At 57.0% G+C, this 15,347-nt stretch overlaps 1 protein-coding gene across 3 annotated transcripts in view; it reads left to right on the top strand.

Moving 5' to 3' along the window:
- DLEC1 (DLEC1 cilia and flagella associated protein) overlaps positions 1-15,347 on the top strand; it is a 65,223-nt gene that overhangs the window by 49,398 nt on the left and 478 nt on the right. For 2 of the 3 annotated variants that reach the window (XM_017508402.2, XM_017508401.2), the window contains exons 20-36: positions 1,234-1,387; positions 2,056-2,166; positions 3,102-3,232; positions 3,754-3,945; positions 5,361-5,431; positions 5,881-6,032; positions 7,917-8,035; positions 8,531-8,601; positions 9,679-9,884; positions 9,999-10,115; positions 10,201-10,326; positions 10,434-10,528; positions 10,742-10,826; positions 11,018-11,236; positions 13,619-13,780; positions 14,766-14,919; positions 15,205-15,328. In XM_017508402.2, the coding sequence (XP_017363891.1) occupies positions 1,234-1,387; positions 2,056-2,166; positions 3,102-3,232; positions 3,754-3,945; positions 5,361-5,431; positions 5,881-6,032; positions 7,917-8,035; positions 8,531-8,601; positions 9,679-9,884; positions 9,999-10,115; positions 10,201-10,326; positions 10,434-10,528; positions 10,742-10,826; positions 11,018-11,236; positions 13,619-13,780; positions 14,766-14,919; positions 15,205-15,328 (2,289 nt within the window). Of the gene's footprint in view, positions 1-1,233; positions 1,388-2,055; positions 2,167-3,101; positions 3,233-3,753; positions 3,946-5,360; positions 5,432-5,880; positions 6,033-7,916; positions 8,036-8,530; positions 8,602-9,678; positions 9,885-9,998; positions 10,116-10,200; positions 10,327-10,433; positions 10,529-10,741; positions 10,827-11,017; positions 11,237-11,694; positions 11,791-13,618; positions 13,781-14,765; positions 14,920-15,204; positions 15,329-15,347 lie in introns of those variants that run through there. The other variant, XM_037731326.1, reaches the window with a different exon arrangement.

The raw sequence follows: 15,347 nt of genomic DNA, 5'->3' as shown, positions 1-15,347 counted from the left end.
CGCAACTGTAGGAATTAGCTAGGCAAGCCTGAAATCTGTAGGGCAGGTTTTCAGGAAGGGCAGGCTGGCACTTTTGGGGACAAGATGAAGCTGTTACAGACACAGGGAATTTCTTTGGGTAACCCCATTTCTACTTTTAAGACCTTTTAGTGGCCAAATGTGGTAGCTCACCTTTGTAATCCCAGCACTTTGGGAGGGCAAGGTAGGTGGATCACTTGAGGTCAGGTGTTTGAGACCAGCCTGGCCAACACAGTGAAACCTCATCTCTGCTAAAAACACAAAAACTAGCCTGGCACATTGGCACATGCCTGTAGTCCCAGCTACTCAAGAGGCTGAGGCAGGAGAATTGCTTGAACCTGGGAGGCAGAAGTTGCATTGAGCCAAGATCATACCACTGCACTCCAGCCTAGGTGACAGAGTGACTCTGTCTCAAAAAAAAAAAAAACAAAAAACACCTTTCAACTGATTGAATCAGGCCCACCTAGATTATCTAGGATAATCTCCTTTACTTAAACTTAACTGATTTTCAACATCAATCATACCTGCAAAATACCTCCTGCCATTCAGACATGTAAAGAGGTTGCCCGTCAAGCTCCTGCTGTCACAACAAGAAAAGACGAAACGAACGGAAACGATGATTTTTCTTAGATCTGTCAGAGTTGAGGTTACAGGAAGTGGCCGCCCCAGTACCTGGAGATACCGGCAAATACCAAGTACAGATCAGTTTACCTGAAGCGGAAGAACACTTAAGTGGTAGCTTCAACAACTTCCTGGGGGCAGAGTGTGGCGAGCTTGAGAGTTTAAAAATCCTGGGGGCTCAGTAGTTTCTCACGGTAAAGACCGGAAAAAATTCTCTCTTGTATGGCCAGGGTAGGATGGGGAAGAGAAGTAAGCATTCTGAAATATGCCCAGAGGAAAAGTGAAATAAGCCACTTCAAATTAAGCCCAGAAAGTTTTTGCAACAATTTCTCTTACAAGCGAGATTTCTACTTTTGGGGCAATTACAAATGGTACTGTATTTTAAATTCCAGTTTCCACACATTCCACATGTGGTTGATTGTTGTATGTTGATCTTACACCCTGTAACTTTGCCGAAGCCACCCATTAGTTCTAGAGTTTCTAAAAATATAGACACCTTGGGGTTTTCCACATAGACTGCACGACATCTAGAAATTTGAACAGTTTTATTTCTTCTTTTCTGATCAGCATGCCTTTTGTTTCCTTGTGTTCCAGCTACCTTCCTGTGTATGCTGAGATACAGAAGCCCCATGTGTACCTGCAGAGCAGCCAGGTGGAGGTTAGAAATCTCTACCTGGGTGTGCCCACGAAGATGACCATCGCACTTATCAATGGCACGCTCCTGCCTACCCAGTTCCACTGGGGCAAGGTGAGTGGTGAGCCCACAGCATCAGACAGCAGTCTGCAGTTCTCAGCAACTGAGGCCCATGTGGGGGGGCACTGTCCCCCAAATATCCTCGCAGAGCAGAGATACTCAGCCTCCCTCCCACAGCCTGTCCCTTGCTCCATAGTGTACGTAAAAGCTCCTCAAAGGAGCAGCATATCTGGTCCAGCTTTTTCTTGCCTTGCCTTTTGGGAATTCCAGTTTCCTACCCAAGAAGGAGTTTCTGGTGAACACAGCTCGAGCCTCCCAGCCAGCACAGCCCATGCCTGGCCCAGGCAGCTGTTGGAGCCCACGTGTGGTGCTGTTCCTGCCTGTGGCTGACTGGGGAGCTCTGAGTGTTGTGGGAGATAAGGCCACATCCACGTGCACCGGGAGGGTGTGCCCTCTGCTCCCTGTCCTCTGGGCCTTCCAGGGCAGTGTCTTTAGTCCAGAAAACCCCCCAACATGTGGTAAAGTCCATCCAGGGTTGGGGAGGAGAGGAGAAGGGACCGTGGTTTATCCCCAGGAGTCAGCACCCAGCCCTGTCGGTTTTGCTGTGGGTCCCAGTCTCCCAGTCCCCAGCATTGCATGCAGCAGTGCTGAGCACTGTCTGGACACTGGTCCATGCTGGGAGCTCAGTAAGTGACAACAGGCTCACAACATGTGTCTGCCAGCTCCTGGGGGACCAAGCAGATTTCTGCATGGTGACAGTCTCCCCCAGCCATGGCCTGCTGGGCCCCAGCGAGGAGTGCCAGCTCAGCTTGGAGTTGACTGCTCATACCCAGGTGAGTAAGGCAATGTGGAGGCTGAGTGACTGGGAAGGCATCCTCCAGTCGTATCACCTGTGCCACCAGGGAGGCCCTACTTTAGGCCACACTGCTGGTTCTTGTGGCTGGGGAAGAGATTTCTTGAGATTGGTTCTGGGGTCCCCATTCCCCATGGGGTCTGCTCCCTAGGGACACACAGTCAGAGAGCCTGGAGAAGGCCTGGATGTGCCCTGAGACCCACTGGCCATGCCTGGCCTTTGGTATGACCTTTTGCCCTCCCCAGGCCATTGTCTGTGGCTGCAGGTGGGCCCAGCTTTCTGAGATCCAGAGCAGAGCTGTTGCTCACAGCAGGCACTGTGCTAGGTACTACTGGGGGAGACTAACTGGTGGCTCAGTTTCCCCCTGGAGTGGACCAGAGGAAGGCCTTCAGGGCAGAAGATGTTCAGTTCTAGGGCCCTTCCTAGCGATCCCTTTGTGGTTCTTGTAGAAAGAGAAATTTCTTCCTTGCAGAGACTGGAGGACTCATGTCTCAATTCCCCACCGGCCAATATGGGGCTGGCCGGCCTGAGTTCTGGAATAACAGACAGGCAGGCCCAGGCGGGGAGCAGCCCTTGCTCAGGGAGGGTTTGATTTCTACGGTAGCAGCTTCATCAGAGGAAGTGTGAGCTCCAGAGGCCCCCCTCTGACTCTCTGAGGGTCTCCCTTCATGCGGGCAGATATTTGGAGCAGACTCAGACAGCCATAATCCCTGAGGAAAGGGCCAGGCCTCCTGGGGCTGAGGGTGGGCCGACGTCCTGGGCTCACCGGAGGGGCTGGAGAGCTTCTACAGAGATGAGCCTGGCCAGAGGTCAAGGCTTCGTGTTGAATCCTCCTTCAGCAATTCCCTCTGCTGTCAAGACCATCTGGGCTTACCTCCTGGCCCCGGTCTGATCCCTGGACGGGCTTTCTCATAGGAAGAGCTGACCCATCTGGCCCTCCCTTGTCACGTGTCAGGCATGAATAAGCCACTGGTTCTGGGCATTTCTGGGAAGCCCCAGGGACTGCAAGTGGCCATCGCCATCTCTGAGGAGAGCTCTGATCACAGGTGAGCCCAGGGCTGGGGGTCTGGGGGTGGCAGTGGCCTGAGGGCTGAGGCAGCCACGCCCGGGACCAGCACTGTCGGGTTGGTCTATGCCCCTCTGAGTCCTGCAGCCAGGAAAACAGCACGGTGTTACTGTGGCTACTCACCACTCCTGTGGGGACAGTTCCCTTTACCCTGTCCCTGCCCTCTGTGTGGTTCCCCCCACACACTTGGAGGCATGGTGCCCAGCAAGGCAGAAGATGGCAGGGGACAGGGCTGTGGGTACCCTGGGCTTGCCCACAGAAGGCCCCGCAACTAGAAGCCATGCCCACCTGCCCCAGGCCAGGGACGGTTGGTGCAGTGTTTGAGGCCTTTCTCAGCATCATGGGCGGGCGGGAAAGGTGGGTCTGTGGTTGGCAGCTCAATGAAACAGGAGTCCAAGGATGAAGCCTGGTGCCTGGGCAGCTTCTGTACACCGTCCAAAGATGGCTCTCTGGCCAGGGCCAAGAGTGGCATGTTACACAGTACCAATGGGCATGGGACAGTGTTTCCAGCACAGAGCAGTGGCCAGGCCACCCAAAGGAGCTCCGCCTGGACTTTGGCTCAGCGGTGCCACTGAGGACCCGTGTGAATCGTCAGCTCATCCTCACCAATCGCTCTCCAATACAGACCCCCCTCTCCCTCAAGTTTGAGTACTTCGGGAGCCCCCAAAACAGCCTGAGCAAAAAGACTAGCCTGTAAGTCTTGCTTCATTCACTTCCCGGGGCAGATGAGGCTGGGTGAGGTGTACCCTGTTGAACCTCTGTGTGGCTTAGGTGGCCAGTGGCTGGTCGTGTGAGACATGAGAGTGTGTATTTTTACAGGTAGACGTGGGCTCAGGCAGAGAGGAAACGTCTCCTGCTCTCCACCGCTCAGGCCCCAAGTGGGCCCGGGGAGAGGCTGGGATTGTGGCCCCTTCTCAGCCTGGCCTCCTGGAGTGGAGGCTTCTAATGGACCACGCAGATGGGCTTGTGGTGAGGGAGGAGTTACTGTAGGCAGGACCGTGCCGGCCAAGAGGTGGGAGGAAGAGTTCAGGAGCAGAGAGTCTTCAGGGACCACTGATAGCCTGCCTGGGCTGACCTGTGGAGTGAGATGGGGAAGGGGTGCCCCAGAGACAAGATGGAGAGTCTAGGCTAGTCATCAGCAAGCTAAGGGCAGAGGCGAGATCTAGAGTGCTGCTCACACATACACACACACACATACACATACATGCATATACAGAGGTGCATACATGCATACACATACATATGCACACACACATACATACACATGTACACGTACACACATGCATATACAGAGGTGCACACACATGCATACACACGTATACATATGCACACATATACATATACACACATACATACACATGTACACATACACACACACACAGGTGTGCCAGAATCAGCTAGCACTGGCTCAGAAGAACTGATGGTTAAATATTCAAGCATTTTGAAAATCTCTAACTTGAAATCATGCATTATAATGTAATGGAGTGCCCACTATGTGAACACCTAACCCCCTAATCTAGTGAAGCAAGAGAGCCCAACTTAGAAACCACTGCTGTAGGTGGAAGGGGAGCCATGAACAGCTTGTAAGGCATGAACTTTCTATTGTGAAAAGCTAGTGTCTACCCAATACTGGACAGTCGACAGCAGGAAAAACCAGAAACGGGCCTGTTGTGGAAGTCTAGGCTAGAGAAGGGGGTGTGGGCTAGAGATGGGGGGTCTGGGCTAGAGATGGGGGGCTCTGGGCTAGAGATGGGGGTCTGGGCTAGAGATGGGGAGTCTGGGCTGGGTTTGCATCCAGGAGTAACCTTGGCACAGAGCTGTGGGCATGGAATCCTGCTTCAGAGCCCTCCTGGGTGTCTGGGGAGGTAATCCCTGCAGCCAGCGGGTGGCCTGCTGCTGGGGATGTTTGAATGGTAGGGGTATAGTGGGCGCAAAGACCAGAGAAGCAGGTAAAGGAAAGAACTGACCAGCTTTCCCCTGGGAAGAGCAGGCAGAGCCCCCTTCCCCTGCTGGGCACCTGGTAGAATGCTGGTTGCTGCAGAACCTGGCTCGGGTCTTGGGACAGGCTTGGCTGACTTGATCCTATTCTTGTGTCTCCACTTGTAAAGCCCTGACATGCCTCCTGCCCTGCTAAAGACGGTGCGGATGCAACAGCACTTGGCCAAGCGAGAGCAGCTGGGTAAGAGCCACCAGAGTGGGGCTGCTGGGCCCAGGCCACAACCAGAGCCAGGGTTGGCATGGCCTTCTGTGGATATGGGCTGGCAGCTGCCAGGGAGCGGGACCGGGACAAGAGACTGCTCTCAGATGGCCAAGGCTCTCCACCTGGCAGTGCCTCTTGCTGTTGAGGGCACTTCCCTTCGAGGGCCTGGATTCCATTTGGGATGGGCGGTGGCTGTGATGGAGGGCTTCCGCAGGGACCTGGCCCCCCAGGGAGTAGAGAGGCTGACCGCACAGTGCCCTGAGCAGCTTGCCCCTCAATTCCGGCTCCCAGGAGGGCATATGTAGCCTGACCAAGGAAAGGCTAGAGGGTGGCTCGTCAGGGGCAGTGCTTTGCTAACACCCAAGGGTTTGGACCTCACTCCCACCCCCAGTTCCCTAAATCCCCCACACCTCACGGTTCTTTCCCAGATTTTATGGAGAGCATGTTATCTCACGGGAAAGGAGCTGCTTTCTTCCCCCACATTTGCCAGGGCATGCTGGGGCCCTACCAGCAGCTATGTGTTGACATCACAGGCTGTGCCAATATGTGGGGCGAGTACTGGGACAATCTCATCTGCATGGTAAGGGCACACAGGAGGGCAGTGGCCTGGGAGTGGGGAGTCCGCCCCAGTCCTCGCCTCCAACACCTGGGCCTCAGCCTCTCAAACCTCACCAGGTTGAAACACAGTGCCCACTGAGCTCAGGATGGGCGTCCGTGTCTGAGGCAGCCTCAGGTTCTGGCTGAGGCATTTCAGGCAGGAGGGGTCCTCATGAGCAGTAGAACCTTCCACACTTTTTCCCAGGAGGGGCAGGGCTGGGGCCATATCGAGGAGGGCAGAGAAGACAGTAGGCTGCCTGCCTGAGCCAGGACCCAAGACCTGGGGTAGGGAGTGTGGAGTGTGGAGTGGAGGGACAGCAGCAGCCCCCTAGAGCCATGCTCTTGCCCCGCCCTCGGTGGGGCTCACCCAGGGGTCCATTTAATTGCTCCAGCACTCAGCATGAATGGAGCACCTACTGTGTGTGAGTTCCTGTGTGGCCCACTGTGCTGTGGAGGATACAGGGATGAATAAGGTAACCAGCAAGGCAGCCCTAGTTCAGTCTGGAGAGATGAAACATTCAGGGTTATCCTACCATTAAGTTGTTAAATAGATTTTTATCAACTCCTTAGTAAATTGAACAGATTAGTTGTAGTAGATATTTGCGTTCTGTGTGTTATGTGTGACAAAGACTTGATCGTGTTCCTCTGCAAAGGGCTCTTAGATAACAGGAAGTTTGGGAAAAGCATCCAAGTGGGCAAAAGATATGAATAGGCAACTCCAAGAAAGACAAATACAGACGGCCAATAAACGTGAAAATCTGTCACCACCACTGACAGTTAAAGAAATGCAAAGTAAAAGGCCACAAAATACTGGTTTTGACACATTAGCATGGTGTAGAAGCTGTTGGTAAAGGTACCGGGGAGCTTTGGGCCCCCGCTCCGTGTCCGTCAGCGGAGGAGTGGATGCAGGCAGTGGCCCACATCGGGAGGGGAATTCTGCACAGCCTGTTACATGATGCTGTAAACTCTTAGTAAAATTAGTCAAATACTGTTGGCCGGGCGCAGTGGTTCATGCCTGTAATCCCAGCACTTTGGGAGGCTGAGGCGGGCAGATGTCTTGAGCTCAAGACTGTGAGAGCAGCCTGGGCATGGCGAAACCCCATCTTTATAAAAAATACAAAATGAGCCAGGTGTGGTGGCACGTGCCTCTGGTCCCAGCTGTTCAGGAGGCTGAGGTGGGAGAGTCAGTTGTTCCCAGGAGGTAGAGGTTGCAGTGAGCCAAGATCATGCCACTGCACTCCAGCCTGGGCGATGGAGCAAGACCCTGCCTAAAAAATACCCAATGTATCCTATATTGTTAAAAGATTGTGAAAGAAAGTCACGTGCAGCACGCTCCCCGTTTATTTCTGTGTCTACACGTTTTTCGTGTTGACTGAAATGTTAATAGTGAGTCATGTTGCAGAGGTAGGATTGGAGGTGATTATCACACTTACATTTTTTAAAAAGTAAGATTTATTACTTTTGATTAGCAGAGAAAAGTAATAAAGTTCTTTTCATTTAAAAGGTAGAAATTTGATCAAAGGGACTATGCGAGGCCAAAGAGCCTCAGGCTTGCCGGGCGTAGCGGCTCACGCCTGCAGTTCCAACACCTTAGGAGGCTGAGGCAGGAAGGTTGCTTGAGACCAGGAGTTTGAGACCAGCCTGGGCAACATGATGAGACCCTGTGTCTATAAAAGAGAAAAAAAAAAGGGCCTTAGGCAGGGGCTCTGTGCAGGCTGCCTGGCCGGGAGGGGGAGCGGAGATGCAGGAAGCGGGAGAGATGCCCGAGTGCTGCACAGGGAGGCTGGGACCAAACGTGGGGCCCCTGGGCAGGCGGAGGCCCTGCCCAGAGGGGATGGCAGTGACATAGGGCTGGGCGTGTTTCCAGGTGGGAGACCTGCCGCCGGCAGTCATCCCAGTGCACATGGCAGCGGTGGGCTGCCCCATCAGCTCCCTGAGGACCACCTCCTACACTGCTGACCAGGCCCAGAAGGAACCAGCCATCAGGTGCTCTGTGCTCGGTCTGAGGCTCTGCTCCCTGGTGGCCCCTGACACCCTCTGGCCTTCAGGCTGGGCTGCCCACATCGGCTTCTTACTCCCCAGCTGGCATGGGACCACTGGTGCCACCTTATAGGAAGGCTCCAGGCCTAGACTTCCCTGAAGGAAGGTGGCCTCAGGGGACATGGCCACCATCTGCACATCTCCGAGGGATTTCAGGGGGGCGGAAGTGGCGAATAGGCAGGGTGGCTCGAGGTCGGCACCAGCCCAGGTGAACTGGAATTAGCATAGTCTGCTCAGGGTGGGTGGGTCGATGCTGGGGCCCAGGGCAGCCCCAGAGCACAGCTCACCTGGTGCCACCTGGGGAAGGCACCAGACCCCTGGTCTCAGTGATTCTTAGGTGTGGCGTCTCCCTGTGCCTGAGCCCCCAGCCCCAGCCCTCCTCCCTACCTGCAAGGTGTGCGCAGGCTGTGGCTGTACTGAATCCGGTCTGCCTGCCTCCAGGTTCGGCACCCAGGTCTCCGGAGGAGACACAGTTACCCGAACACTTCGCCTGAATAACTCCAGCCCCTGTGGTGAGACACGCATGACATAAATTAGGGCTCTCGCCACAGGCTGTGCCTTGTGGTGAGCCAGGCTGGGAGGGAAGTTAGGGCTGGGGAAGCTAATGGCCCATGAACAGGACCCAAGAGTCCAGCCGCCTGTGGTTACTGAGGTGTGGATGGGCCCACGGGGGCCCTGGGCTCATCAGGGTTGCTATGTGGAGGAACAGGCACTACCGGGGGACCGCTTTCTCATTCCTGCGGCCAGCAGGACCTCAGCTGCCTGAGCGCTGCTGGGGACACAGTGGGGACAGGATGGCAGGGTCTCTGCTGAGGGGCATCCCTCCTGATGGGTGGGTCAGACGTGACTGTGGGCTGCAGTGTGGGACTGCGTGGAGTACAACTGAAGGGGAGGCTGGAGTGCTGGGGGAGGTGATGAGGGGGCCAGGCTCCCCGTGGGCGGGAGGCAGAGCGCAGGCTGAGCTAAGAGGAAGGGTAAGCCGATGTGGCCCAGTGGGGCATGCTGGAGTAGACAGTGTTCTGGGCCTGAGGAAGGGCTAGGAGAAGAAGCTGGCCACACTGAAGAGGGGGCCCTGGCCACGCCAGTCCCTGAGCAGGGCTGGGAACAGGATCAAAGGCAGGAGGGGAGGGGAAGATGGGTTCAATGCAGGCAGATGTCTAGGTTTGGGACAGGACTTTGGGGACTCCTCAGTCTGGGGGCTTTGCAGAGATGAGGTAGGGCCACCGGCTGGGTGTAGGGAGGCAAATGGAGGTGTCGGAGGAGGGCAGGGACAGTTTGACATGGTCATGGTGCAGACTGGAGAGAGAGCAATGTGGAGCCCCAGTTTAGACTGGGGACAGATTAATGGGGGTGGCAATCTGTTCAGCTGGAGGACTTCAGGTGATAGAACCAGAGGGCATAAGCTGTAAAGCCTTTTTTTTTTTAATGAGAATTAGCTGGAAGTGGCATTACAGAGGCAGAGAGGCGCTTTCTCCACCCTGGGTTTGGGAGAACAGCTTATCTCTGTCTGGGGGTGTAAGCAGGGGGAAGCCCAGGGGGGTCGTCTGCTCCTCCCTTATTCCTCACCCTGCCCCCCACATCTGCCCCAGACATCCGCCTGGATTGGGAGACCTATGCTCCGGAAGACAAGGAGGACCGGCTGGTGGAGCTGCTAGTGTTTTACGGGCCGCCCTTCCCACTGCGGGACGCAGCTGGGAATGAGCTTGTGCACCCTGACACTCCTGAGGGTAGCTGCCTCCTCTGGTCCCCAAGCCCCTCCCGTTCATCAGAATTCAGCCATGAAACTGACTCGTCGGTGAGCAGGGATGGAGGGGCAGGTCAGGCTGGCCACTGAGGGCCACTGAGGTGTGGCCAGCAGGTTAGTGGAACCTCAGTGACTGTGTGAACCTCAGTGACTCCTTGGTGACAGGTTGAGGGCAGCTCCAGTGCCAGCAGCGGGGCAGCACAGAAGCTCATCTCGGTCATCCTGCAGCCACACGAGGGGGTGCCCTCTGGCCACCTGTACTCTGTCAGCCCCAAGCAGGTGGTGAGTTGGGGTAGGGGCTGAGAGCTGTCGGCACTGGCCGGCCAGGGGGCATGGGACGGTGCTAAGGTGGCTGTATCCACGCCAGGTGGTCCCTGCTGGGGGCAGCAGCACCATCTGCATCTCCTTCACACCCCTGGTGCTCAGCCCCGATATCCTGCACAAGGTGGAGTGTACTGGCTACGCCCTGGGTTTCATGAGCTTGGACAGCCAGGTGAGCTCTCCTGGGCTGGGGTGGGGGCCGCAGCCACTGCCCGCTCCTGGGTAGCATGCTGCCTGCTCAGCCCAGGGATCAGCTGTGATCAGACTTGGGATCCGTAGGAGGAAAGGGAGATTCCAGGGAAGAGGCGTCGCCTGCAGGACTTTGCGGTGGGACCCCTGAGACTGGAGCTGCATAGCTATGTGAGGTCCGCACGGTGAGTCTGCTGGGCCCCCATCTCCTTCCATCCCCACGGGGGCACACCTCACCAGGCACTGGTGGGGCCAGGCAGCATTCTCTGAGCAAAAGGACGGGCATGGCCGGGAGAAGTCAGCCCAGGGAAAGGCTGGCCCGAGGCTGGATGGGCAGTGGGGGCAGCCAGGAGGCCCCAGGCGCCTGGTTTGCCCCAGCAGTGCCTGTTGCTGGGCAGGCTGAGCGTGGAGCTGGACCACAGTGGCAGCATGGAATTCCGGTGCCAGGCCAGTGACCTCATTCCCCAGCGGCCCTGCTCTGGGGTGAGTGTGCTGCCACCCTCTGGCCCTGCCAGCTTAGCCGGGCCTCAGCTGTCTCTGTGTGCCCTTCTGGGACTCGGGCCTTACAGTCTGAGTCAGTCCCTCCCCCAGCCCTCCCAGCCCTCCCCTAGAACCATGGGCTTGAAGAGAGAGAAGAGACACAGCCCCTGCCTGCTGCCTCTGTGGCTGCCCAGGTGCTGAGTGAGCTGGTGACTACCCACCACCTGAAGCTGACCAACACCACGGAGATCCCACACCACTTCCGGCTCCTGGTCTCCAGGCCCTTCTCCGTTTCTCAAGATGCGGCGAGCCGGGTCCACAGAGCTCCTGGCCCTGGCCAGAAGCAGGAGTGTGAGGAGGAGGCAGCCTCAGCGGGCAAGCAGCTGGTGCTCCGAGCACAGGAGAACATGCTGGTCAGTGGGGGATCTGTGGCCTTCGCCTCAACAGCACACCCTCACGTGCATACAGACAGCACCCCTGCACGCCACCCTCACGTGTTTGTGCCCGGACACAGACTGCACGCCTGACCCTGCCATACCCTGTGTGAACACTCCCACCAGAGACACCACATTCAGCACCTCTGCACAAGAGGCTTACACAGGCATGGACATGCCAGACGTCGTGTACACGCACATGCGTGCACGTGCTCCAGAAATGTCCCCAGACTTCCCTTTCCCTCCTGGTCCCCACTGCTGAGATGCTGGCAGAGGCTGGTGCATTCCCGTGAGCACCTCCCCTTCCCACACAGACACCCTCCTCCTCCTGAGCAAGCTCAGGGTTTCGTCCCAGCTCAGGGGAGCCCAAGGGGTTGCCGTAATTGTAAAGCACTCCAGGTTCTAATGTCATTTTCCCTCTTCTGACAAATTATCAGTTATAATTGGATCCCGGATTTTCGGAGTTGGTGGGGTCGGGAAGGTCTTGGGAACGCCAGGAACTCAGTGGAAACCATCCACTTCTCTGAAGCAACTGGAATGAAGGCTGAGTGTGTGCACACCCATATCTGTGCAGCGGGCTCCCAGGGTGCGCAGGGGCAGGCTGAGGGTAGACAGCCTGGCAGGGTGCCTCACCTGTCTCCTACTTCCCCTCCTGCTTCAGAGGCTCTCTTTCTTCCTCTTCTTGGAGGGCTTCCCTTTATGTTATGCTGTGCTCCCTTGAGCTCTGCCAGGTCCTAGCCTCCCTCTGCCCATTTCTGGGTCGTCTCATCCATTTCCAGAGCCTCAGTGGACAGCCATATTCTCTCTATCCAATGTGTAGTGAGGGCCTGCTGTGCACCAGATGCTGCACTAGGTGATGGAACTCCCCGAGAACCTCACCATGGAGGTCGGGGAGACATACGGATCTGCAGAAGGCAGATGGGCACCCTTGACCCACTTTGCATTTGCTCCCTTCAGCGAGCTAAATGGAGGGGAAGGCCCAGAGCACAGCCAGAGGTTCCGTTGCACCAGAGCCTCCCAGGAGACATGACGGTTAGCTACCAGGCATTAAAAGTCCTTGGCAGCTCTGGGGAAGCCCAAAGGTCCCAGAAAAAGGACACCGCATAATGGTGCCGCATCTCACCCTCCATGTGCTAACGATGCCCAGGTTTCTGGCATCTGGCTAGAATCCTCCCTCCCAGGCTCTAGAGCCAAACTCCTCCCATCCAAAGTGAACTCAGCGCCCCCAGCTTGTCCTGCCCCACACCTGTGCCTCCTTTTTGTGGTGGCATTTCATCTCAGCAAATACCACCCCAACCCCCTTGCCCATGCTCAGACCCCTGGCATGCCTTGTCATAGACCAGTTTCTCTGTGACCAGGCCAGCAGGCCCTGTGGGTGCCCCCCCACGTTCCTCTCAGTGCCGTTCTTTCTTCATCCCTACACCCAGGTCTTGGTCTAGGACAGTGATTCTAACCCTGGCAGTCAATCAGTGGCTTTTTCTTTTTTAGATAGATCGGGTCTTGCTGTGTCACCCAGGCTGGAGTGCAGTGGGATGATCGTGGTTCACTGAAACCTTGACTGCCTGGGCGCTCAAGCAATCCTCCCACCTTAGCTGCCCAAGTAGCTGGGACCACAGGCACATGCCACCACACCCAGCTAATTTTTATATTATTTGTAGAGACAAGGTCTCATTATATTCCCCAGGCTGGTGTTGAACTAGGCTCAAGCGATCCTCCCACCTCCGCATCCCAAAGTGCTGGAATTACAGATGTGAGCCACTGCTCCCAGCAAATTAGTGCGGTTGACAAAGCTTGTTGAAGGCAGAAGCTCCCAGACGCCACCTCCACAGGTGTGAAGGTCTGGGTGAGGCCAAGAATTTGTATTTTTAACAAGTGCCTCAGTCGATTCTGATAAGCTTGTACCGAGGACCTGTGCTGGGAGCCAGGAGTCCCAGCTCCATCCTGTCCAGCCTCAGCTACAGCCTCAGCCCCTGGGCCGGCATCCTCTCACGCTCCCCGCCTGGTCAGTGACCTGTCAGAGGCTCCTCACTGTCCTCAGCACACAGATCAAGTCCTTCCTCAGCTGCTGAGCCCACCCACAGCCCTGGGCATCTGAAGTGGTAAAGGGCGGCTTGCTCATGTCCCTTCCCCTCTAGCCTATGACTCCTGAGGGCAGACATGCCTTGTCCCTGGCACTAGCAGGGTGCTGGGCAGAGTAGGTGCTGGGCAGTGCTTGCGGAATGCAAGCACCAGGTTGGGGAGCTGCTGGGCTGTTGGCTGAGCAGGGCTGGGCCCAGGAGGGAAGGAGGACGGAGCTCCAGGTGGGTAAGCAGCCACCTGCCCTCTGCAGCTGGAGATGATACCATGTCTGCATCTGCTCAGGTGAACGTGTCCTTCACGCTCTCCCTGGAGCTGCTCTCCTATCAGAAGCTCCCGGCTGACCAGATGCTGCCTGGGGTGGACATTCAGCAGAGCGCGAGTGGAGAGAGAGAGATGGTGTTTACGCAGAACCTGCTCCTGGAGTACACCACCCAGACCACTCAGGCATGCCCCAGGCCCGCCCACATGTGGGAAGGCGGAAGCGGGCTGGGCTCTGTTCTGCTGGGGCCAGAGGAGGAAAGACCTAGCAGGGACCTCAGACATAAGGAGCCCCCACTCCTTTCCTGGGGCTCAGTCTCCCCTAGAAGAGGCCCTGTGTGCAGAGAGATGAAGGCCATCCACCCTCCTCTGCCTCATGAGCCCAAAGCCAGGTGAGGGGCCAGAGTGTGGGAAATCAGGGAAGGCTCCCTGCAGGAGGTGGCATGTGAAATCTGTACACCGTTTAATCAAGGAAGGGAAACACGTTGACGACCAGGCCAAAAGGATGGCCTGATGGGTGGGGGCAGTGAGAACCTGAGGCAGCTGCCAGGGACAGCCCTGGGCTTTGTCAGGCTTCAAGCACCAGGACAAGCACCAGAGCACAAGGTCACCGGGCCGTGGTGCAGACGCTAAGTTGGGGCTTCTAGTGAGGAGTGTGAAGGAGTGGCCTGGGGAGGACTCGAGAGAGGCGGGGGCAGGTGGCTGAGCAGTGGAGCCGAGGTGCCCCAGCGTGGCACCCAGGCAGCTGCTGGGGCCGAGGCAGTGGGACAGTGCATAGCATCGCCTGAGTGTGGTACAGGGGCAGCCAGGAGGTAGAGCAGGGCACAGGTAGGGCCTGAGGTCACGGGACACAGACAGATGGTCCAGGGCCTGAGAAGAGCTGAGGGCTGGGTCTCGGGGCCACCATAGGAGGATGGGTGAAGGAGGGCAGCCCTACCAGCCAGAGTGCAGGGCCTGGAGCTTTATGAGGGAGGGAGCCAGGGATAGCAGGGAAATGCATGGCATTACCCTGGCCCTTTCCCTGCACAGACTCCAGCCCCTTGCCAATTGCTGGGCACTTCCCCTGCCCTCCTCAGGAGCATGAGCACTTGGGGTCAGCAGGGTTCCCTGCGTCCCAGAGGCCCTGGCTTAGGCTCACCCAGAGTGAACAAGGCGGTCTGGGCCCCCACAGGCAGTGCCCCTGCGGGCCGTGGTGGCCGTGCCTGAGCTGCAGCTCTCCACCAGCTGGGTGGACTTTGGGACCTGCTTTGTGAGCCAGCAGCGAGTCCGGGAGGTCTACCTGATGAACCTGAGCGGCTGCCGAAGCTACTGGACTATGCTGATGGGTATGTCCTACCCTCCCACCTACCCACTGTTCCCCTACAGGGCTGTGCCAAGAAAAGACCCCCAGGAAAGGGCCGCTGTGCCTGTCCCTGCATGCTGGCCCCCAGGGCTGGTACCACGTGGAGTTTCTGCAGAACAGCCAGTCCCCCAATCCCACATGATCTCAGGGCTGCCCTGCCCTGCAGTTCTGAGCAAGACCAGAGGTGCAGGCCTGTGGGTGGGCGAAGTCTTCCTGTAGTGGTACACGGGACTGCCTGCACTCATGTCTTCCCTTCCCTTTCGTGCAGGCCAGCAGGAGCCGGCCAAGGACGCTGTGGCCTTCAGGGTCACCCCAAACAGTGGGCTGCTGGAAGCACGATCCACCAATGCCCCCCCAACCTCCATTGCCTTGCAGGTTTTCTTCACTGCCAGGTACAGCCCCTCCCAACCT

The sequence above is a fragment of the Cebus imitator genome, unplaced genomic scaffold (genome assembly GCF_001604975.1).
Source record: "Cebus imitator isolate Cc_AM_T3 unplaced genomic scaffold, Cebus_imitator-1.0 Scaffold391, whole genome shotgun sequence".
NCBI classification, from domain to species: Eukaryota; Metazoa; Chordata; class Mammalia; order Primates; family Cebidae; genus Cebus; species Cebus imitator.
The sequence above is the reverse complement of the archived record's forward strand: the minus strand, read 5'-3'. Positions and strand labels throughout refer to the sequence as shown.